Genomic DNA, 23,903 nt, shown 5'->3' on the forward strand with positions numbered 1-23,903 from the left:
TAACCCTGCTGGGCAATCACCGAACCATATATAACCTAAAATAACCTATCAAAAGCCATTTTGTAAATACTACGAATCGCCCCTTAAGAGGCGTTGCCACGAAAGGGACTATACCCGAAAATTTGCATAATCATAATTTAATGAACCTAAAATATAGTTATTTTTCAGTATTTGATCTCATATTACTTTGTATTAATCCCTGTAGTAAAACTAACATTGGATTGAACCTGAAATTTAATAAGAAAAGTGAAGAGGTTTCTGGTTTTACCAGAAAGGATGAAAATGGATGGACTTACTCCAAGGTTCGTTAAAATAATAATAGACTAAAACCTTATGTTAAATTAATAGGATCTCAGGGGTGTATATTCTACATGGGATCTCCTGCTAAGGGGGGGGGGGGGAAATAAAAAATAAGTGGTTGGAGCGGAAAAAAATGTAAAAATTAAGAAAACGGAAAACATTTTTCCATTACTTCCCCCCCCCCCCCCCCCTCCTTAGTGAAAAAACCCAAAAAAAATGTCTGGTAGGAGGAATAAAAAAATAAAATATAGTAGAGTTCTTTAAATATTTTTCCATTTTCCCCCCTTCTTGGTGAGAAAAAACTAGGGGGAAAAAAATAAAAAAAATTGTAGCAGGGGAAAAAAAATAAATCTTGTGCAGAATATACACCCCTGTAGGATCTCGCTAACTGCTGAACCGATATGTTAAATTTTTATTATTTTCTCTGCTGCTAAAGAAGATAAATTGCTGATTATTTTAAATAATGGTTCTATTTTCCAAAGAGCATCCAGTATACCTACCTACTTATTTTATCTGAAAATCCATGGGTTGTGCAAATATTTTTGATGTAGTTTTCGTGATTTTTATCATTCTTAATATTCTTCTATACTTCTGTCCTAATTATTTCGCTTTTTTAATGACCAATAAACATTGCTTAATTTTTCTTCGTCCGTTTATCAATCCATGATTTTTGTGCTTCTCTACTTTCGGATGTTGCCATCCATGTTATTTTCTTATAGGCTTGTGTTGCTGTGATCCACGAGTACCAGGAAAAGTTTCCCGAACTGTTTGATTACCTGGCATCCAGCAACAATGTTAACAATGACATGTACCATGAACAAGACGTCTTCCAGGTAAGAATTTTGGTTGCCTGGTATAATACATGTAAATGTCATCTTTCTAGGGAATAGGGATAATACAATGTGTGAAGATTATGTTAAACAAAATTATACCTACTGTAGATTAAGATTATTGGTGGATAAGTTTGGATACTACAAAGAGAGGGGTAGGTTTCTGGTAGAATCCGTAAAGGTTATGTGTTATAAGTTAAAAACAGTAGTAGAACGATAAAAATTTATGTTAATTTTTTAAAAAATGTTGTCTATAGTTCTTTTCAATAAGAAATACACATATTTAGTGAATATTATCGTTCAACTACTATTTTTAAGCCTTAAAACACACACCTTTACGGATTCTTTAAGGTTTAAAGTTTTGATACAACAAATGGCAGAACTTGTTTATAAAGTTTTGAGGGGTAGTAGAATCATTTACAATCCATTGTCCTCTTTTGAATTTAATTGTTTTAAGTCACATAATCTTTTTAAGGGTAAATCTTAATTTCTATTTTACTATAGGGGTGTGAAGATATAGATGAACGTGTTAAAGATTTGACAACATGGTTAGAACAGCTACCAACTAATAATGCAAGCAGGTATTGTCTCTAAATTACTTATGGTTACGTAGTCACTCCAAAACCACACAAGTCCGTTTGACAACAATATGAAATCAACAGCTCTTAATCAGGATTTTTACACAGTAAAATTTAAATCTAATTTGAATCTTTAATTGCTAAAACTATTTTATTCATATTTTTTCATAAACTATTATTTTCATTTTATTGTCCTGACTTGCGGGGATCTAAATGGATAAGACAATGGCCGATGAATTGACGTACATCCCCAATGATGACACACAAAATTACCCCTTCTGTAGATTAAAATCAGTGGTTGAAACGATAAAACACTAAACTCAATGAACTAACCAATCAAATTTATAAATAAAATCTCCAAAGAAGTTAAGCCAACGAATAAGAAAACCTTATTGTAAAACTTTGGAGACTATTGTGATACCTAAACAGACCATTGTTCTTTTCCTCTCTGCTTTACTTGTCGTACCATAACATTAAACCCACTGATTTATTTATTATGTTTTTTACTGTATTATTTTTTACTGTTCGTTCTCATATACTTTGTGACACCTTTTTGGGTACTCTGTTCTCATTACAAAATATTTAGGCAACCATTTGGAACAGAGTCACTAGACGAAGATATAGTTAAAACTGTGGAAACTATTATTTCTAAGAAGACTGTTTTCAAAGAAACTGTGATGCAGGTTGACAACTGTCCAGTATGGCTTCGAAACCGATCAATATCCGGTGGATTAGAACTGGTTCTCAGCCATACTGAAAAATTTCGTATAGCATCGTTTTATATCCAGTTTTCTACGAATATAAAAATGTGTATAATCATTAACGATTAAAACCAGTTTTTTCTGCCTGTTCCTATATAATATTTCTGCCAGCCTTAATCCCTTAATAATTAAATTAATTTTACTCTTCATTGCTTTTCTAAAAAATGCCATTATTAAAATGCTGTTATTTTAAATACATTTGAAAAATCTTTCACACCAATTTTTTCTTTTGTTACAGCTCTGTTCTTTTGAATTGATTCCCCTAAAAATATGTACAATGTACATTACTCGTACTTAAAATTCACTTTGTCCGTTTGTCAATCCATCATTTTTAGCCTTTTCAACTTAATACTTATTCATGTTTGTATAAAGAATCCATAGTACAATTTCAATAAAAGCATAATAAATCATTTGACCTAAGAAGTTGTATGCTCCGAGTTTTGTATATTGTTAAGGGCTCCTGAAAATTTTACCCCTCCTAAACTTAATCGTAGAAGTGAACAGTGATATACCCCCCTAAGTATCCATCCCTCTACATAATCACCCTACATAAAACTTAAAAGAAAAAACAAATCATGCCTTAATTGGAATATTGACACCTGAAATATGCATTTTTCTGACCGCTTCTTGACCCAAGTATTTATTATGTGTTTAGGTCCGACCGAAGCTGTTGTATCTGCCTAGCAGTAAAACTGGAAGTGGATTAGTTGACCCAGCAACGAGATTCAGACTTTTTGACAGAGTTGTCAACATCAGGAATTGTAAACGAAAAATTTAATTAGGTTTGTCTAATTTTGCTGTTTTTGTAATAAAACAAGAATGCAAATATCCATCAGATCAAAGCTCATAAATCAAATAATAAAAACATTCTATTAATTGATTTGAGGAGCAAAACCTTGTAAGATTACTTACAGACTTTTTACGCCTTTTTGAGTTTGAGATGAACTAGTTGAAAACTCATAAATGCTAGAAAAAAATTATCCAAAAAAATGACTTTTCATTGAGAAATGACTGCAATCCGCGATGTGACGTAAAATATTTTATTTACTGTTATTATAAAGTTTAATTGGGTACAGAAATAAGGTATAACCAACAAGTGAAACAAATCTAAATTAATATTTGGCGGACAGATGTAAATGTCGTAAATTCTACTATGTTGACCCCCCAACGACAGCTAAAAACACGTATAGGTTTCGTGATTTCCCCCCCCCCCCCCGAATTAATTTCGTTCTTGGTATGAGCTGAATAGGATAACGATTGTTACTTATTGACATATAAAACCTAACTTATATTAAAAACCTACTACTTGAAAAGTTTATAATGACTGAACTATCAGGGAGGGATTTTCAGTGCCCCTTGGACTACGTGGAATTCTGATAAGAATCCAGAAGGGCTCCAGGCCCGAGGATTTCCTGTATGATGTCGTCTTCGATGAACCTTTCACAGGAATGTTAATAAAAACATAATTAGAAGTAAGACTTGTTTACAACGAGGCTATGTCAAGATCACTTTAATAAAATAGTTTTATCATTTGTAAATTAAAACACAAATGTATTTAGAATGTATATAGGTAAGCAAGTTTGGTGGTAGTTTTTGTCTGACGGCAAATGGGAAAAAAATATTTTCTGTTGCTTTATCCATGTCAAATGCTTTATTTTTTCTAGTTGAATAATGAAAAATATTGGCAATTACCCTAAAATGCCTAGTCGAGCACAAATCCTTTTCTACCCTGATCTGAAATTAATCTTTAAAAAAGGTGAGGGGTGTTTGTGTTTTACTTTAGGTCATAATAGGTGAAGGTATATTCAGCGTGGCCATATTCTTCAGTATACTGAAAATCTTCAGTATTCTTCAGTATTTGGAAATTGGGGCTTCAGTATTTTCAGTAAATACTGAATATTCAGTATTTGAAAATTTTATTCAGTATTTTTCAGTTTTTGGAAATTTTTATGATTCAGTATTTTCATTATTTCTTAAATTCCAAAAAATTTTGCATAAATAAGATGTTTTTTCAAGTAGTTGATGTCAGATTTTTTTCGGCGCTTCGCGCCTTTCTTTACTTTCCTTTAAATTACCCTATAACTTTGTACATTAATTTTGTTTTTTTTTATGGTAATCATAGACGTCCAAGGGGGGGGGGGGTAAAGGGGCGATTACCCCCCCAAATTTTTTTTCATTTTACCCCCCCCCCCGTTTAAAATTTACCCCTAACCTGGGGGTGCTGTAGGCACCCCCAACCATTAAGGAGGGGTATTTACCCCCCCCCGCCCAAACAATTTTGGGGGGGTAAATACCCCCCCCAAAAAAAATTTGGGGGGAGTAAAAAAAATTTACCCCTGCCAACAGATTTCAGGGGGGGTAATTAACCCCCCCCCCCCCAAGCAAATTTTACCCCCGGGGTAAAAATTTTGGGTGGGGTAAAAAAAAATTGCGACGCGCGAATTTTACCCCTCCCCCCCCCAAAAAAAAATAAAAAGCTTGGACGTCTAGGTATGATGGTAATATACATTTTTTTTTCAATTTCATCTCAAATATAAATTATTTAGATATTTGAGATGCTTTTATACAGTATTTTTTTCAGATATTTTTTTTGTCTATTACCTAATAGAATGAATAATCTAAGGTGAGTACTTTGCATGATTATTAAAGGTAAAGTTTTTTAGCATGCTCTTAAATTAACTAAAAAGTATTTAAGTTTTGTAATCATTCAAAATATTTATCAGTCATTTTCTGCTTAATTGGTGCAAGAAAATCTAAGAGGCAAAATTAAGAGGTCTTTAAAATATCCCCCAAATTATAAAGGTATGATATAGGTATGAAATTTTGAAATGAGGAATCATATAAAAAAATACCTACTTATTCAGTGTTTGTATTTTTTTGTTCAGTATTTCAGTATTTTTTCTTATTTTAGGATTCAGTATTTTCAGTATTTCCTTTTTTTCTTCAGTATTTTTTCTTATTTTAGGATTCAGTATTTTCAGTATTTCCTTTTTTTCTTCAGTATCAGTATTTTTTTGGTTGTGGCCACACTGTATATTGGGTACAGAGTACCCCGCTGGGTTATAAGTAACCGTATTTATATTCTACCCAGGGTTAGGTCCTCCTACAGTGTTTATGCATTACTCGCCAGCAATTTTAAGATAATCAATGTATAAATCAGCTACTTAAAATGAATGGTGTTTGCTATAAACATTGATTACAGGTGGCCTTGCCTTGAACTGTTCGCCTGGACGTGGATACAGGCTTCCAGGCTCTGCTCTTCTCAATATCAGGTACTTATAGATAGATGAAAATTATACCTAATATAAAAGTAAATTGAAGTTTGTCTGTCTGTTTAGCTAAATATCTTGCTAACCAATTAAGCTCTTCTTTACAGAGAACTTTTTATTGGTCCAAGGAAGGTTTTCAGCAATTTTTAAATGGGTATCGTTATGCTCCTAAGAGAAATAATCTCTAGAATAATTTACCCTCTTTTTAAAACCTATTCCACCATTCCTTAGAGGCTTCTAGGGGCATAGCCTCAGCGGTGGTGCCACTTTTCAAACCACAACTTGGAACACTAGAAAATACAGTCGAAAACAAGAATTGTAGCACTACTCAAAAGTATTTACTTGTCCTCAAAGTTAAATTTATATTTTAGTTTCAAAGAATACCGCCAGTGGGAGCCACATAACAAAAATAACAGGCGAAGAGAATATAATAAGCCTAGAGCTGTAGTACCCCCTTATCAGGTACAGTTTTTTTAATTTTTAAAAGTTTAAGGCCATTTTCAGATTCCTATGCTGTCCACCCTGTTTTATTCAGTAAAGTTCTTTTTTAAGGAAATTATGTAAAAGTCGTCTTTTCTTTATTTTTTTACCAGCCTTTTTGGTTTTGGTTAAATATAGAAATCTAAATATTATTTAAACTAACGATTATATGCACTTATTTTAGGAAAATAATGGTGGATACAATAACCAACGCCAGGATAACAGGCAACAATATGACCGTCAGGACTCCAGACAGCCACAGTATGACCGCCAAGACAGCAGGCAGCAACAGTATGACCGTCAGGATAATAGGCAACAATATGACCGTCAGGATAATAGGCAACAATATGACCGCCAACAATACAATCGGCAGAATCGTCGTGGCGGCTACCAACAGCAGCAGTCATATGATAACTATGAACAGCAAGGAAGAGATAATTCTAGGAAAAACTATGGCAGAGATAATAACAAGGTAGCTTTTAATTGACAAATAAAATTTTTTAACTTTTAATTCTTTCTTTGTGTTTGACTTTGCGATTTTGGCGTATATTTGCCGTTTTTCATTTGGTTTTGTCCATAATTAATTTTATATTTTAACAATGTATTATTTAGGAAGTAAAGAAGCAGATAAATCCTCTGTTAGATGATCCTCCATCATCAAGTCTTGAGGAGGCTAAACCTTGTCCCCCAGATCCATCCACTCTTCCCCTTCCTCAGGTAGATAGATAGATACTTACTTAGATTGTTAGATATATGGATATTTGATAATCCCCATCCTCCAGCAAGAGTATTAAGGTTATAGAGGTCAAACCTTGTTTTCCTACTCCATCCACTCTTCCCCTTTCTTGGACATATTGACAGATTTTGAGAGTTAGATTATTAGTAAGATAGATAGATTTATATATTCCATGAATATATTGTTTTAATCTAAAGGGAAGTGAGAGGATGGAAATTCATCCTTGTATTCAATTGGTTCTTAATAAATACATGATTTTAAATGAGTACTTTCGTTTTTCTGACTTTAAAAAACCTTATTGTCAAACAGAGTTTATAAATCATCACTTCTTTAATGTAGTACGGGATTCGGAACAGGAATAAAGAATATAACTCCCCCTCCCTTTCAATTCTATAATTAAGAATTGTCAAGTAATAAAAATAACAATAACTTCCTTTTGTACAATCAAAATTTATTCCAACCGTACACCAAATAAATGTTGTCTGTTTTCCAAAACTCTTAATTTATTTTATTTAGAATTTGATGAAAGGAGTGAAGATCATGAAGCGTGAGAGTGAGCAGGTTGATAAACCCATCGCCATGATGGAAAACCAGCAAAACTTCATGGAATCTCTGTGGCAGTCACTTGGAGGTCCGGGCCAGTCTCAGCCTGCTGGTGTCCAGTCACAGGCTAGTCCTAACATGAGAGGCCAACAACGAGGCTTTCATCAACAGCGAGGTGGTGGTTATCAAGGTAGATAGAGTTTTAGAAGTACTAATAAATATAGAAATTCTAATCACTCAATTTGGCTAATAGGAACACAGTGAAGAACAATCTGACCACATTTTTTAGTTTTCATCTCATCTATTTAATGAGTCAGCTATGATTATGATTACTATATATAAGTTGTTTGGATTATTATTCTGTCTGATATCTGGGGTAATAAATCTATTGTAGCGCAGCTGCTCTATAATCAGGATGTTCTCACTTTAGTTCACTATGTCATTACGTCAAAGTATACAAAGTTCACTGTCCTATCTTCCTATCCATGAAAATAAAAAAAAAGTAACTCTTGGTAATTAGAATTACTGACAATAAATCCTTTTTAAGGTGGATATCAAGAAAGCTATGAAGGAGGAGGGTATCACCAAGGCCAAGGAGGGTTCCAACAACAACAACCATTTGGTCGAGGTGGAGGAGCTGGTAGAAGTCAACAGCAGCACAGAGGTCAAGATGGTGGTTACGGCTCCAGGTAATAAAATAGTTTCCTTGTTCAGGTCTTTTAACATGGCTTCAGCGATTTATCTTGGAAGGCGGTGGTACCCTCCCGCAAAATATTAAAAACCTTTGGAAGCTTTACTGTAGTAGTGGAGTACTATATCGGTTGAACGGTTAGCGAGATCCTTTGATACACACAGACAGACATTCTGTTTCTTTTATGCCTCTAAAATTATCCTATACAAAGTTAATAAATGTATTTTTTAGACATTATGCAAAATAGAAGATTGGGTAATATTTATTATTTAAGAGGAGGACAAAATATTTCCACCAGAGGTCGGGGTGGATTCCCACCAGCTCCATTTGTCCAGCATCCACAGGATTACCAACAGGATGATGGCAACAGTGTTGCTCAGATGGAGAATAGTCTGAAGAAGATGTTGAACATTTCTGCCAACAATCAGACCTCAGGTAATAAAATATCTTCATTTATTTTAGTTTGTCTTCACTTGTGTATAACATACAGACAAATATTTCTTCAAAGAACAAACAACGCTACAACAATCCAATGAATTGCACCTATTTTTAAAATGAATTTTGAATAAGGGGGGGGGGGGTTTCTTTTGCTTTTTTGTTACTTTACGGAAGGTAAGGTCAGATTTTATATTTGTTACAAATATGAAAACTACTGGTATAGTCCCTGCTATTAAGGCATAGGGTAAGTTATCCCCCCACCCCCTCCTTATTTTCAATATTTCCAAAATAAGAATGGGGTAGGGCAGGCGTGCTCAACGTGCACTTTTGGGAAAGCACAGAAAAATCAAATACTTGTTTAACGAAACATTAAAATAATTTTGCGCCATTTTAGGTGGATTGTCAGAAGAACGAAGCTCAAGTAAACCCAAGACTGATCCTTTTATTCCACTTCAGGTCAGCTATTAATATTAACTTCATATGTTTCATTTGACTTCAGACTTGTTAGGGATCTTTAAGGGATAAGATGATAATTTGATGCGCATTTTCAATGATGATAAACAAAATTTTCTGTATATAAATATATTGGTTAAAAAGTTTGGACACTTTTACATTGGAATCCACTAATCAAAATAAATTAAAGTATCCAAAGGGCTTCGATCTCGTTGCCACAAAAATAAAATATGTCTAAAATTACATAGAGAATAATAGTTTCAGGTTAGATTTTCAAAAATCTAAATTTGTTTTTCTTGTGGACAATAATTTTAATGATTGTAAAGATAATGAAGCAAAGTATTTTGATGATTTCCTGTTTGTGTTTAAATAATCATATAATGAGTGAATAATATATATAAGGTTGTTTGTCTGAAGCTAAAGATCTCAGAAAATATTGTCTTTACTTTTCAAGGAATATATATAAATATCTTTGGTAGTCTTAGGCTATTATCCTGACCTCCAATGCCCTACCCTAGAGGCTATAGGGTAAGCAACTAGTCTTTCATAAAGGAACTGGCCATAGATTAGGCCCCTTTATTTTCTTTGCACGTATTTAGCTATTTCATTATTGTTGATAATTTTCAATACGAACTACTGCACCATCTCATTACTGTTTTTAGGCCTAGTGATGAAATAGGCCTGAAATAATATTTTCCTACGTTTCCCATCTCTTATCCCTGTTATAATTACGCATGCCAAAAACTAAAATGTCTTGTATTTTAATGTAATGTAATTAAAAGGTTCTATATACCAGGTGGCTAAACGGGCAGCACAGTCCAAGGATTCCAGCGAATCTAGATCAACACACAGCTCATCTAGAGAACCTGAGGTAAACAGTTTTATTTTAGAAACTCTTTGCCTTTGAATTCATTTACCAAAATAAAAAACAAAAAATTGTAACATTATTGTGTATACTTTGCAAAATTTGAATTTGACCAGGAGCAGCAGCAATTGCAATAGTATGATTCAGCTGGACTTGACAGCTAAAAGCTATAATTTAACCGGGGCCACCAGTAAATCAACAATTCGTGCTCTATAGCCTTTTTTGCATCCAAGTGTCAGAAAAAATGGGCGGTTGTCCATCTTTTTAGGTTAGTTTTTTTACATATTCATTTGTTCAGGGTGACAACAAGACTGATTCCTCCGACTATTCTGGCGCCGGCGGTCAACCTGGAGAAGGGGCAAGGCGGGGAGGTGGTGCCAGAGGGGCAGGAGGAAGGGGGCGTGGAAGTAGAGGACGTGGGGGCAGAGGTGGTTCTAAACTAAAATTGGCGGCAAATTTTGGGCCTCCCATGGAGTAAATAGCATGAAGATGACTGTGATATTTTTTTCATTTCAATCTTTTTGTTAAATAGATGTATTTGTTGTTAATATCAATCATGCAGTTTAGATTTTAGTAAATGTTTTTGAATGTATCCCAATCAATTTTTAAAATAATGTAAGATTTAATTTTGACTACTTACACAATAATATAGTAAAATTAAGGTCTTTCTTTTTTCTTCAAAATTATAGTTTCATTTACTTGGATTTGCATATTTTTTTGTCTCTTTTGAAATCAATTGTAGAACATTTCTTATGACTAAGAACAAATAAAATTCAACCATGTTACTTTAAATTTTTAAAATAAACTTAATTTAAATTTAATTTTCATTTTTTTCTCTTTAGTTTTATGGGTTTTTTTTGTGGATTTCTTTCAGAACCTGACTTGTAACTTGTATTTCAGATATTTATATAATAAATAATAATGTATTATAACTTATGACAAAATGGAGGAAAATGAAACAAATATGTCAGAAGCAGATAGTTTTGACTCAGAAAATTTTAATCTTCTATTACATAACTGGAAGGAAAGATACTAAAGCAATTTTAAAAGCGCAGCTGTCTCATTGTAGGGTGTGTCAGTCGGTCTGTACGAGTTTGTATGTTTTTTCTTGATGTTTGTGTAGTTTTTGTATCACCTGCAAAAAGCATATTTATTATGTAACCAAAAACAATTGAGGTGTGAAGCGCGCACGATAATGTTTAGTTTTGGACATTATTGTTTTTTTTTAAATAGGTAGGTATGTATAAACAAACTGAAACTGTGAGATGCGTCTATTATCTTTATTATCAATAATATTGAAACTGAAAGGTTATTATCAATCCTTTAAATAAGGTAATTCTTTTATCCCGCAGGGTAAAAAATATAAAATACCTATTTTAAAGCTTTTGGGTGAATGCATATATGATATATAGTTACATTTCCCGCTTTATTAATATTACCTAGGTACCTCATGTTTTTTTATCAATACCACTATATATCACTTGGTCTATCTAAGTATCTATCTGTAATGCCTTAGGAGACATTAATATTCATTAAAGAAATTGTATAGTGTAACAAATCATCAACTTAAAATGTCTCTGTGTTATTCAATATGTGAGATTAATGTTCTGTTTGATAAACGTTCAGAGTTTTGTTTGAAAATTTCAATTAACAACGTATTGAACATGAATATTTCAAACTCAAATTTCTCTCATCTGCTTGGCTGATATTTTACTTGTATATTTATGTGCTTCGCTACTTATTGTTGTTTTCATCCTTGTTATCTACTACAAAGTTGCTTAAGTATTAACAAATGATCAGAAATTTTTATCATGCTGTACAACTTATGAAAATGTGCGAATAGTCTGCAGTGATGGGGTGTATACAACACACAAGTTACTGCTAGTACACACTCACTTTCTCAAGAACCTCATATTACAAGGTAAATAAACTAGGATAGTCTGCAGTGATGGGGTGCATACAACACACAAGTTACTGCTAGTACACACACACTTTCTCAAGTACCTCATATCACAAGGTAAATAAACTAGGATAGTCTGCATTGATGGGGTGTACTCGACTCACAAGTTACTGCTAGTACACACTCACTTTCTCAAGTACCTCATATCACAAGGTAAATAAACTAGGATAGTCTGCAGTGATGGGGTGTATACAACACACAAGTTACTGCGAGTACACACACACTTTCTCAAGTACCTCATATTACAAGGTAAATAAACTAGGATAGTCTGCAGTGATGGGGTGCATACAACAAACAAGTTACTGCTAGTACACACACACTTTCTCAAGTACCTCATATCACAAGGTAAATAAACTAGGATAGTCTGCATTGATGGGGTGTACTCGACTCACAAGTTACTGCTAGTACACACTCACTTTCTCAAGTACCTCATATCACAAGGTAAATAAACTAGGATAGTCTGCAGTGATGGGGTGTATACAACACACAAGTTACTGCTAGTACACACACACTTTCTCAAGTACCTCATAATGATATTACAAGGTAAATAAACTAGGATAGTCTGCAGTGATGGGGTGCATACAACACACAAGTTACTGCTAGTACACACACACTTTCTCAAGTACCTCATATCACAAGGTAAATAAACTAGGATAGTCTGCATTGATGGGGTGTACTCGACTCACAAGTTACTGCTAGTACACACTCACTTTCTCAAGTACCTCATATCACAAGGTAAATAAACTAGGATAGTCTGCAGTGATGGGGTGCATACAACACACAAATTACTGCTAGCACACACACACTTTCTCAAGTACCTCATATCACAAGGTAAATAAACTAGGATAGTCTGCAGTGATGGGGTGTATACAACACACAAGTTACTGCTAGTACACACTCACTTTCTCAAGTACCTCATATCACAAGGTAAATAAACTAGGATAATTTGCATTGATGGGGTTTACTCGACTCACAAGTTACTGCTAGTGCACACTTTCTTTCTCAAGTACCTCATATCACAAGGTAAATAAACTAGGATAGTCTGCAGTGATGGGGTGTATACAACACACAAGTTACTGCGAGTACACACACACTTTCTCAAGTACCTCATATTACAAGGTAAATAAACTAGGATAGTCTGCAGTGATGGGGTGCATACAACAAACAAGTTACTGCTAGTACACACACACTTTCTCAAGTACCTCATATCACAAGGTAAATAAACTAGGATAGTCTGCAGTGATGGGGTGTATTTAACCCACAAGTTACTGCTAGTACACACTTTAGTCTGAAGTGATGGAGAGTACTTAACCCACAAGTTACTGCTAGTACACACTTACTTTCTCAAGTACCTCATATTACAAGGTAAATAAACTAGGATAGTCTGCAGTGATGGGGTGCATACAACACAAAAGTTACTGCTAGTACACACACACTTTCTCAAGTACCTCATAAGGTAAATAAACTAGGATAGTCTGCAGTGATGGGGTGTATTTGACCCACAAGTTACTGCTAGTACACACTTTAGTCTGAAGTGATGGAGAGTACTTAACACACAAGTTACTGCGAGTACACACACACTTTCTAAAGTACCTCATATTACAAGGTAAATAAACTAGGATAGTCTGCAGTGATGGGGTGCATACAACACAAAAGTTACTGCTAGTACACACACACTTTCTCAAGTACCTCATAAGGTAAATAAACTAGGATAGTCTGCAGTGATGGGGTGTATTTGACCCACAAGTTACTGCTAGTACACACTTTAGTCTGAAGTGATGGAGAGTACTTAACACACAAGTTACTGCGAGTACACACACACTTTCTAAAGTACCTCATATTACAAGGTAAATAAACTAGGATAGTCTGCAGTGATGGGGTGCATACAACACACAAGTTACTGCTAGTACACACACACTTTCTCAAGTACCTCATATCACAAGGTAAATAAACTAGGATAGTCTGCATTGATGGGGTGTACTCGACTCACAAGTTACTGCAAGTACACACTCACTTTCTCAAGTATTTCATATCACAAGGTAAATAAACTAGGATAGTCTGCAGTGATGGGGTGTATACAACACACAAGTTACTGCTAGTACACACACACTTTCTCAAGTACCTCATATCACAAGGTAAATAAACTAGGATAGTCTGCATTGATGGGGTGTACTCGACTCACAAGTTACTGCTAGTACACACTCACTTTCTCAAGTACCTCATATCACAAGGTAAATAAGCTAGGATAGTCTGCAGTGATGGGGTGTACACAACCCACAAGTTACTGCTAGTACACACACACTTTCTCAAGTACCTCATATCACAAGGTAAATAAACTACCTAACCACTAAACCGATCGAGTTCTCTCTTTTTTTTAAGTAACATCGTGAAAGGTTTTTTTTCTCATAGGAAAAGTAAAGAAAGAGGCTTAAACAGTAATTGCCCATTAAAATATATATTTCCTACCTGTAACATATTTCTTAATTTAAAAAAAATAAGACGGTCAACCGTTGATGTAAATACTAGACTTTTACTAGTTCAAGTTCATTAGATAAAATATTTGTATCTGTTAAATCTGTTGATCTTTTCAGGTGATGTTGAAGATGTATCTGTGATAATTGTACCTGATTACAGTATTAACCAAGTTCAAGCGGCCATTCTTCCATTCAAACATCACCTTGCACACTCTCAGATAATTTGTCATGAAAATAAAGACACTAAAAATCCGCAAAATAAACTAGAAGAGGCTGTTCTTAATAAAGCTGATATAGATAACTTATTTGATCTACTCTGCAACACCAAATCTGATACTTCTGAAACAGAAAAGCAAAACTCAAAATATGATAAAGAAATAAGATCTAAAGTAAAAACTTCTTTAAAAGAAAAATTAAAGCAGAAAAGAGGAAGAAAACGAATAAAAGTTGAAAATGAAATGAAAGATTTTATTGTTGAATCTGACTCTGAAGGTAATGCCTTGAATGACCTAATGGAGAATATTTTTAATGATGAAGAAACAGAAGATATTAAAGAAAAGCCTAAACCAAAGAAAGCAAGAAAAAGTAAGTTGTTGATTTAACCACCGTGATTATTCTATAATTAGGGTCGGTCCGTACATATTTTTTTTTGTTAATTTAGGCATGTTAGAATTGCCCTATCGATTTAAAACTTTGCATGATGATTCCTGTAGTAGTTTGGTACGCTTTAGAAAGCGTAGGTAGCAACTCTATAATCAAGTCCTAAAAATGTAAGTATATCCTTAAATAGAATTCTGTATTTAAGAAGTATTGCAACAAATTTACGTATAATTTTGTCAAAACTTATATATTTATATTTTGTACATTCAGTTCTGACACTCTACAAGAGTTAATGTTTGTCTTTCATACCATTTCAGAGCTTCGCTTTTATGGATGTTGTCGTCCTTGTTTCATGGTCAAATTGTCAGAAAATGTTTTGTATTATTTCTAAACTAATTTTAGACAATACCTCATCCAAGCACGCCAAGAAAGATCTGGAAAGCTTGATATCCTGTAATATGTGTGGGCAGTGTTATTCAGACCAGAAGTACCTGGATGCGCACATAACCAAGAAACATCCTGAGAAAAGTAACCTGGCGGATTTTATTAAACAACAGGTCAGCTTTAGATCAAAGACGTCAATGCTTTTTGTGTAAGAGATGTGGGGGGGGGGGGTAAATTTATGTTGAGGGTAAAACGACAGAAAACATAGCTTGGGATTTAACACATATCAAACTTTTTCTAATTTACGTCACCCCTAAAATTGTTTGACCATTTTCATTTTGCATGCTGACGCTCCGCTACTTATGGGCATCACTATTGTATTATAATTTAAATCTAATCTATTTTAGAATTCTGGATATTTTAAGTGTCAACTCTGTGATAAAGAATTTTCAAACTCGAGAAGACTTAGGTAGGATATCAGGGAGTGAAGGGACATTGGGCTGTTTATTACACTAGTCCCAAAATTTATTTGTTGGCTTTACAACTTTGGGGACTACTTTAGTAAATTTAAATTAGTTACTTTATTAATTTGGGTGTTCAAACGTTTCAACCACTAATCTTAAGCTAAAAAGAAGGGTAAATTTGTGTATCATCATTGGGGATGTACATTAATTTATCAGCCATTGTCTTATCCTTGATCCCTGGGAAGATATTCATTACAAAATTCCAAATCGCATGCTATGCATGTAACACTTTTTTTTTATTATGTTAATTCCTTTTGTTATATTTGTTGAATGGAAAAAGAATTGTAACAGTTTTTTTTCCCAAGGGACATTTGATTCTGAAAGAAAATGCTCCCCTAGCTTTTAGAAGCTATGTATTCAATGTGTAGGGGTAACTTAATTTAGCCTTAAACTATCCAAATAATTTGAATAACCTAAAACCATGAAATGAAGAACTCAGTACTCAATAGTTATCGAAAACTTAAGCTACAGAAACAAAAACTCTATATTATGGGATAAGGGGATAACTGTCCTCCTCTGAAAAATAGCCTTAAACCTGCTTTTGATCAACAGTATATTCGCTTAAAATTTTATGGTTTATGAGATCATACTGAAACACACAAACTTTAGAATAAAATTTACTTTTTCTTTCAGATATCATTTGAAGATAAAACACAAAATTGGCGCCAAATTTTCCTGTGATATTTGTCTAAAAAGATTCTACTATGACTACGAACTTGAATCTCATAGGTAAGGGTTTAATCAGCGCGGCTATTCTATTATTAGGACTTTCTGTCATGTAAATGATAAATATTCTACTATGAACAACTTACAATACATAGTGATAATATATTAGATACGAAGCTTCTCTGTATTTATGGATCTTTCGCCTTGTTTTGAGCTTAAGTGTTTTCCTGTATAAGAATGAAATACAACCATATAATGGATGGGTGGGAATGTTTTTATTATCAAGTAATCATCTTAATCATATCAATAGAACTGTTTGAGTACATCTAAACTATTTTTGCATAGGTAGGTACTCTTTGTAAATTGCTACTTCATTTTAAAGAATTAGTTTTCAGTGGTTGGTAAGATTTAAGCAAATGACTGATTTAATTTTTCCATTTTGAAGGAAGTATCACTATGGTGATAGAGAATACTCATGTGATTTATGCAATAAGAAGTTCTTTGATAAGAAGTCTTTGGAACAGCACAATTCCAATATGCACTCTACAAGGTAAAATTTATGTGTAGTACAATAGAATAAGGCCAGCTGTTTTTATTATTATAATGTACGTCCGTCTATCAATGATCACCGGTATTGAGGAAAAATGGTTTTCCTAGCTTTTACTATCTTGACTGATAAAGTATGTTTAAGATAGAACTCACTTTGGTTCTAAGTTTATAGTTGTGTATATATAGGAATGGCTTCTAAAATGTTTGGTGAAGATTCTCCTGACATTTAAGAATTAATTGTTACACTTACTTAATTTTTATTTTTGATATGATGGTTTCGAAAACTTTTTCTATATTTTTAGTCATTGCATTTGCTTTTATGGGTTCAATTGGTTAATATCCTTGTTTTTAATGAAAATTCTTCATCTATTATTAATAAATATTCCAGGGAAGAAAAAGAGAAGAATAGAAAATTTGTTTGTTCTCGTTGCGGCAAAGGATTCTTTAGTAAGAGTGCCCTGCAAGAACATGTATTCCTTCACAGTGACACCAAACAATTTAACTGCAATATCTGTGGAAAACTATTCAGGAAAAGTTTGTTTTCTATAAACACAAAAAGTACATCTGTTATTATTATTTTATTGTAATACTAGTGACTGCACCCCTAGAAACATGAAGGTGAATTTAAACACATCCATTAAAGTGAAGCTCAAAAGTAATATTAGGTAGGTAGGTACTCTAAACTTGACAAAAAAATATTCAACAATCCTTTAAATCCTGACGATGTTTTATTTGATGCTTATGTAATGGTAATATTATTAAATTAATGAAAATAAACTGATTTATGATTAGACAAGCAAGTGGACTCCGAGCTCATAATAATAGATACCATAGGTATTTTATTCATTTTATATTTTTAATAAACAAGTACATTTAGAATACACAAATCGTAGAAACAAAACTTGTCTTTAATTTTGCTTCCTAAAGTTGCTTATTTAACACATCACTACAATTCATATGAATTCCCCTTTTTTTTGCGTTTTGTGTAAAAATGATGGGTTAACAAAAATAGATACACCCTTACTTTCAATTTATGTCAAAAATAAATGAAAATAAATGAAGGGAGGGGTATTCTTTGCTCGTTAGGTATTTTGAGGTAAAGCACCATTTACTTGATTAATTTCTTAGGAAGCTTACATCACTAATACTTTTTTACCGTGAGAATTAAATTATGGTCATAGACCAACTTATTTGTGGATGATAATTATTAATTTTTGATTAATTTTAGTGGGTCCGGACCTAAAAGCAATACCGAAGAGCAGAAGGAAAAAATGCGGGTGTACATGAAAAAATACAGGGCCATGAAATTGGGCAAGATACCAGATGTGATTAATCATAGGTAGATGGTATTTTTGGTTAAACACAAAGTGTGTTCTATATTTATATACGAAAAAAAGCAATTGATTCTAAGCACCTTCTAGCAGTGATTCTAAATATTTTTTTGTGTGAATATTTGATATAGTTATACCAACTAAAAATAATTAAGTTTCACCATGGTTTTCTATGAATAAAACTTTGAAATGTTTAGCATTTTTTGTTGAGTTCAAAGGTTCAAATAAAATAAAACGCCAAAACATAAACAAATGCTGCAAAATACAAAAGTACACTAATAAAAATGTTCACAATATTACAAGTTAACACTTTTCATTATGAAAAGTTTACTATTATGTCATAGCAGTTTGAACTCAACTAAACATTTGATGATATGTAGCTAAAATGCTCAACATTTCAAAAAAAAATTCATAGGTATAAAACCATGGTGAAACTTATTTTTTAAATTTGATATAACGATATTAAACACAAGGATGACAACATTCATAAAAGCGAAGCACAGAAACGGTAGGACAAACGGACATTAACACTTACATAGTGTCAGAACTGAATAATCAGAATATAAATGTGTATAAGAATCGAAGCAAAATTGTAAGTAAGTTTGTTGAAAAACTGCTTGATACAGGATAATGTTTATGGACATACTTACATTTTTAGGACTTGATTATAGAGTTGATTTTCTTTTAACATTATATTTTGTTGTCCCAGGAATCAACATACAAAAAATCAGATCAATTGGGTGATTAGATCACATAAAAATTTGTTGTTAAAAAAGTAAAAAAAATCAACATGTTTAAAATGGACGTACGGACATTCTTGTTATGGTTATAGAGTTGCTACGCTTTCTAAATCGTACCTAACTACTAAAGGAATCACCATGCAAAGTTTAAAATCGATAGGACAATTCAAACATGCCTAAATTAACGAAAAAACCTATCCCTTTGTGACGGACGGACCGACCCTAATTATAGAAAAGCTTCGCTTTTAATAACCCTTGCATATTCACAAAAAAAAAATTTAGAATCACTACTTTGGTTCTTAGAATCAATTGCTCTCGTTCATACTCCTCTTTAGTTGTCCTTGCTCTATTTTTAGTAGCGAAGCTACTCTATAATTCACTTTGTCCGCCAGTCCGTCAGTCCGTCCGTCAGTCCGTAACGCTATGGGGGAAATGGGATTTACTCAGCTCCTATAAAAGATAGAATGCTGAAATTTTTTGACAACATTCCCATCATTAAGGAGCACAATTAAGTATAAAACATCGATGGCGATAGGACCGCTTTTTAGCAGGTTTTAGGCTATTTTTGTATTTTTCACAGTTCTCTGTAATAAATCAATTAATAAATACACTTTAAATCTACTTGTACTTATTACCATCCACGATTTTATTTTTTGTGCTTCGCTACTTATGGATGTTGTCATCCTTGTTAACTATTTAAGGCTCGTATTGCTTTAAATATCTCTAGTATTCGTTTAAGTCTATGTTATTTTCATTCATTGAGAAATCCTATTCTATAAACCTTTTATCATTATGTTACCCTTAGCCGCTATTTAGCTCTTCTTTTTGACCCAATTTACGTACGTAACAGACATTTTTGCGGCTGTGTTTGTAGATTGTCCATAAATAGTGCGAAACAGCTGCGGCTGGGTTACTTCGGATGAGTTCTCCATAAATATTATAAATTTTTAAATATTTTTAGATTTTCAAACCATCCTGGAAGTGAACTTGAAGGTGAATGTGTAGATGATCCTGACCAACAGCATCATCAGCATATGCACAACAATATCAATAAAACTGCTCAAAGTGTTTATCTTACTCAGGCAGAAGTTGGTTCTTATATGTAATAATGTAGCGGCTACGCACCTAGAGGCCTCTAACGGAACGTAATTTGTTTTCTTTTAAAGGGATAGTTTCACGAAGTGCATTTTTAAAAAAATAGTGAACTGTAAGTTTTTTCTATTTTAAATAACGTAGTAGTGCATAATATAAAGTTATTGATTAAAATTAAGAGATTTTACCAGGGATTTTCCTTAAAAAATGAGTTTTTTATTTTCAACTTCGTTGCGTGTTATATATGGCAAAAACTTTTTTGTCATAAATACAACTTTAGATAGCATTTACTAGTTAATAGAACTTTAAACTTTTTATACAACAAAATACACATAACAACAAAGAATGACCAATAAAATATTCAGTATGGTACTTAGAGTAGTGATCTTTTTATATGTCTTAGTAGAATATATTAGGCATTTGATAGATATGATTGTGATAAAGAATTTTAAAATTGACCTGACCAAACTTTTTTTATTTGACAATATCTAAAAGAGTTAGTGATTTGCAACATAAATTACATGAGAATGGTCTTTTTATGTATATATATTAAGGTGGCAAGAAAATACATGTTTTGTATAAAATTATTTTCTACATGGCATTTTCCCGTGCTAATACATATAAAAAGAGGTTTTTTGATAAAAAATATTTTTTATTTTTATTATTTCAGCTCTCCATAATTTTTTTCAAAAAATGCAAAAAAAATATAAAGGTTGCGTGATTTTTTTAGTATTATTGAGTAAAAAAATAACGATTTGATCACATTATATACATAAATTAATTTATATTTGCTGTTTAAACTAATTTATATTCCCAATCTTTGGCCAGGGCTTCTATATCAGAGAGGTTGAAGTCTTTTTTGAGCTTCTTTCTATTGTTTTTAACAACGTGGAAGTTGTTTTGTCTCTGAGCCTCTGATTTATAGCTGTTACAGAAATCCTGCACAAGTCTGATATTACGTTCAGCTGCATCATTTACAGCTGTCAGCTGCTTGACCCACGTAACAAAAGATGCATCAACCACTCCATTTGTACCCCATGCCAAAATATCTGCCCTTGTTACTCCAGCAACCTCCAGCAGGAACCAGCTCTTAGGGCCAATTAGATCTGGAAGTTTTGTGCTGGATGAAATAGTTGGTAAAACTGGTTTCTGAAGATCATAAGCTGGCGCTGGATTATTCAAGAGTTTTGCAAGCATTTCTTGCCTAATATCTTTGTCAAGATCAGCATCTGCTAGAGCTAATACACTACACTCCTGTGTAAGATACCAAGTATGACGCTGCAAACTGATCAATAGCTCACCTCCTAGAACAGGATAATGTTTCTTGATTGTCATGACCTGCTGAAAACACATAAGATCGTTACTTGGTGCTTGACTTACAATGTAAGATTTAAGAAACCACACTGAGTAGAATATGGAGATAAACAGAGCAGCTGTTTCAATCATCTTACTCTCCTCACTGCTCATCAATTTTGAAACATCACCAGTTATCCTCAACATCATTATATACAGCGCATCTGCCATGAATCTAAAAAATTAAATTTATATTAAATCGATAGCAATTTTAAAGTTAGAAACAGGGGCGTCCAAGCTTTTTTTTTTGGGGGGGGGTAAACAATTTTAGGGGGGGGGGGTAATTCGTGTTTGGGGGGGGTAAAATGGCGTGCGAAGCGCGCCGAAATTTTTTTTTACCCCCCCCAAAATTTTTACCCTGGGGAAAAAATTTGATTGGGGGGGGTAATTACCCACCCTAAAGTCTGTTGGGGGGGGGTAATTACCCCCCCCCAAACTAATTTACCCCGGGGGTAAAATTTTTGGGGGGGGTAATTTAATTATGTAAAAAAAGCACCTACCTAATCTATTAAGTTAATAAGTACTATCCTATAGCATAAAGTAGTAAGTAAGGTTTATTTGACTATAGCTTCAGATTTCATTACTTTTAATACTGAGTTCTCCTTTTTAGGAAAGCTTCACATAGATCCCATGATGGTTCCACACTATTATAGGTCAATCCTTTGAGTGGTTTTAGGCTATTTTTCTCCTCCCTTTTTACCCTTTTAGAAATCACGAGTTCTTAGATGCTAAGGGCGCCACTACTATTCAAATATATAGTAGTATCTCATTCTTTAGAACATAAAAATACAATAATTAACTCACTAACCAATGAACCAATATGATTATACTTTAAAGTGAAGCGTCTTATAGGTCCTGGTAAGTTTTATAACTAGTTTTGAGACACCCTGACATCCTCCCAAAAGAAATCGCCTATAGAAATTCTTTTTCATTATTTAATGAAATATTTAATTTAGTTAGGTATCTATTTTATGGAATCTTCAGTGCTTTACAATTACATCATAGATCCCCCCCAAAAAAAAAAAATTTCAGTAAAATTTTTTTTTAAGAACATTCAATTTGGGGGGGTAAATACCCCCCAAAAAAAATTTTTTTAAAGAACATTTATTTTGGGGGGGGTAATTACCCCCCCCCAAAATGGTTTGGAGGGGTAAATACCCCCCCAAAATCGTTGGGGGTGCCTACGGCACCCCCAAGGTAGGGGTAATTTTTTTTTGGGAGGGGTATTGTTCAAAAAATTTTGGGGGTGCCAATTGGCCCATTACCCCCCCCCCCCCCTTGGACGCCTATGGTTAGAAAGATATTATTTATTTGAGCAATAAACCAAAAGTGAGATTAAAAACTGTAAAGTTAATCCTGTAAATTGTTTGTTTAGTTTAATTAAAAGATTATACCTTGCTTCATGGCAGGCACCTGGCTGGTGAAATGAGAAATTCCAATGTACTTCTTCTGGAGTAAGGTAGAATACAACAAGCTCTACCATTTTTCTATAATCTCCTCTTTCAAACAGACAAGTTTTTAAGGCTCTTGTGCCAAAGGTATGAGCTTCCTCTGCCATCCTATAGATATCTGATCCAACAGTCAATGATTTCCAGTTGAATTTGACAAGATCTTTGTTACCGTGTTCTTTTATGTTAGCTTCAAGCTTTGGTTTCAATACAGGCCATGCATTTTTCAGCCTAACATAAATTTCCCTCCGTGGTGCCTTAGTCTTGACTCCAGTAAGGGCTTCCATGAAGTGGGATATGTGTACTTCAAGTATGTGTCTACGACACATAAACCAAGCTACAGGTTTCTGGAGAAACTCGGACACAATAACATTGGCTCCTACAAACCTCCCAGTGTTTGAAGCAGTAGTATCATCACAGATTGCAAAAATTTGGTTGGACGTGATATCATAAAACAATAATAATTTTTGAACAGCGGCTGCTTGATCTTCACCCTTGGAACTATCACAAACAACAATGCCAAGCAAAATATCATCAGTCTCAGCCAGATCAGGTGAAGTTATAGAGATGGCAATTCTCTCTCTGGTTACTGTTATGCTGGCATCTTCATCCAAGTGAGTGACCTGTTTCCCGTCAATGTGGAAGCAAAGATTTAAGTTTCTGATCTTGTGAGTTATTTTTAAAATCACGCAACCTTCTAGAAATTATATTTGCATTTTCTTCAGCACTTGTGCAATACTAAATAAGAAAATTGGGGCATTTGCGCTGTAATTAAGGGATATATATTTCTTGCTTTAATTATTTTTATATTTGAATATAAAAATAATATCAAAAAAGC

The 23,903-nt window shown here is 33.5% G+C and overlaps 3 protein-coding genes across 6 annotated transcripts in view; all 3 read left to right on the forward strand.

Moving 5' to 3' along the window:
• The window catches only part of LOC145319602 (5'-3' exoribonuclease 1-like), a 53,123-nt gene extending 42,278 nt beyond the window's left edge, over nucleotides 1-10,845 (forward strand). For 2 of the 4 annotated variants that reach the window (XM_080161833.1, XM_080161832.1), the window contains 16 exons: nucleotides 204-302; nucleotides 1,020-1,133; nucleotides 1,635-1,711; nucleotides 2,295-2,391; nucleotides 3,125-3,219; nucleotides 3,800-3,911; nucleotides 5,668-5,741; nucleotides 6,110-6,200; nucleotides 6,403-6,690; nucleotides 6,831-6,935; nucleotides 7,471-7,687; nucleotides 8,045-8,186; nucleotides 8,463-8,623; nucleotides 9,021-9,082; nucleotides 9,876-9,950; nucleotides 10,243-10,845. In XM_080161833.1, the coding sequence (XP_080017959.1) occupies nucleotides 204-302; nucleotides 1,020-1,133; nucleotides 1,635-1,711; nucleotides 2,295-2,391; nucleotides 3,125-3,219; nucleotides 3,800-3,911; nucleotides 5,668-5,741; nucleotides 6,110-6,200; nucleotides 6,403-6,690; nucleotides 6,831-6,935; nucleotides 7,471-7,687; nucleotides 8,045-8,186; nucleotides 8,463-8,623; nucleotides 9,021-9,082; nucleotides 9,876-9,950; nucleotides 10,243-10,422 (1,989 nt within the window). In that variant the 3' untranslated portion in view covers nucleotides 10,423-10,845. Of the gene's footprint in view, nucleotides 1-203; nucleotides 303-1,019; nucleotides 1,134-1,634; nucleotides 1,712-2,294; nucleotides 2,392-3,124; nucleotides 3,221-3,799; nucleotides 3,918-5,667; nucleotides 5,742-6,109; nucleotides 6,201-6,402; nucleotides 6,691-6,830; nucleotides 6,936-7,470; nucleotides 7,688-8,044; nucleotides 8,187-8,462; nucleotides 8,624-9,020; nucleotides 9,083-9,875; nucleotides 9,951-10,242 lie in introns of all 4 variants that reach the window. The other 2 variants (XM_080161831.1, XM_080161830.1) reach the window with 2 other exon arrangements.
• Nucleotides 10,846-10,848: 3 nt separating this feature from the next.
• On the forward strand, nucleotides 10,849-17,703 carry LOC145319605 (uncharacterized). Its single transcript, XM_080161836.1, has 8 exons — nucleotides 10,849-10,966; nucleotides 11,743-11,865; nucleotides 14,496-14,963; nucleotides 15,381-15,535; nucleotides 15,770-15,831; nucleotides 16,520-16,615; nucleotides 16,998-17,102; nucleotides 17,490-17,703. Exons 1-8 carry the CDS (start codon nucleotides 10,888-10,890, stop codon nucleotides 17,686-17,688), a joined length of 1,287 nt encoding a protein of 428 aa, XP_080017962.1. The 5' UTR covers nucleotides 10,849-10,887; the 3' UTR covers nucleotides 17,689-17,703.
• A 129-nt stretch (nucleotides 17,704-17,832) lies between these two features.
• Nucleotides 17,833-20,299, forward strand: LOC145319606 (uncharacterized). Its single transcript, XM_080161837.1, has 3 exons — nucleotides 17,833-17,935; nucleotides 18,330-18,440; nucleotides 20,134-20,299. Exons 1-3 carry the CDS (start codon nucleotides 17,886-17,888, stop codon nucleotides 20,276-20,278), a joined length of 306 nt encoding a protein of 101 aa, XP_080017963.1. The 5' UTR covers nucleotides 17,833-17,885; the 3' UTR covers nucleotides 20,279-20,299.
• Nucleotides 20,300-23,903: the final 3,604 nt, after the last annotated feature.

This window comes from Acartia tonsa, chromosome 5 (genome assembly GCF_053477335.1).
Source record: "Acartia tonsa isolate MP-2025a chromosome 5, ASM5347733v1, whole genome shotgun sequence".
NCBI classification, from domain to species: domain Eukaryota; kingdom Metazoa; phylum Arthropoda; class Copepoda; order Calanoida; family Acartiidae; genus Acartia; species Acartia tonsa.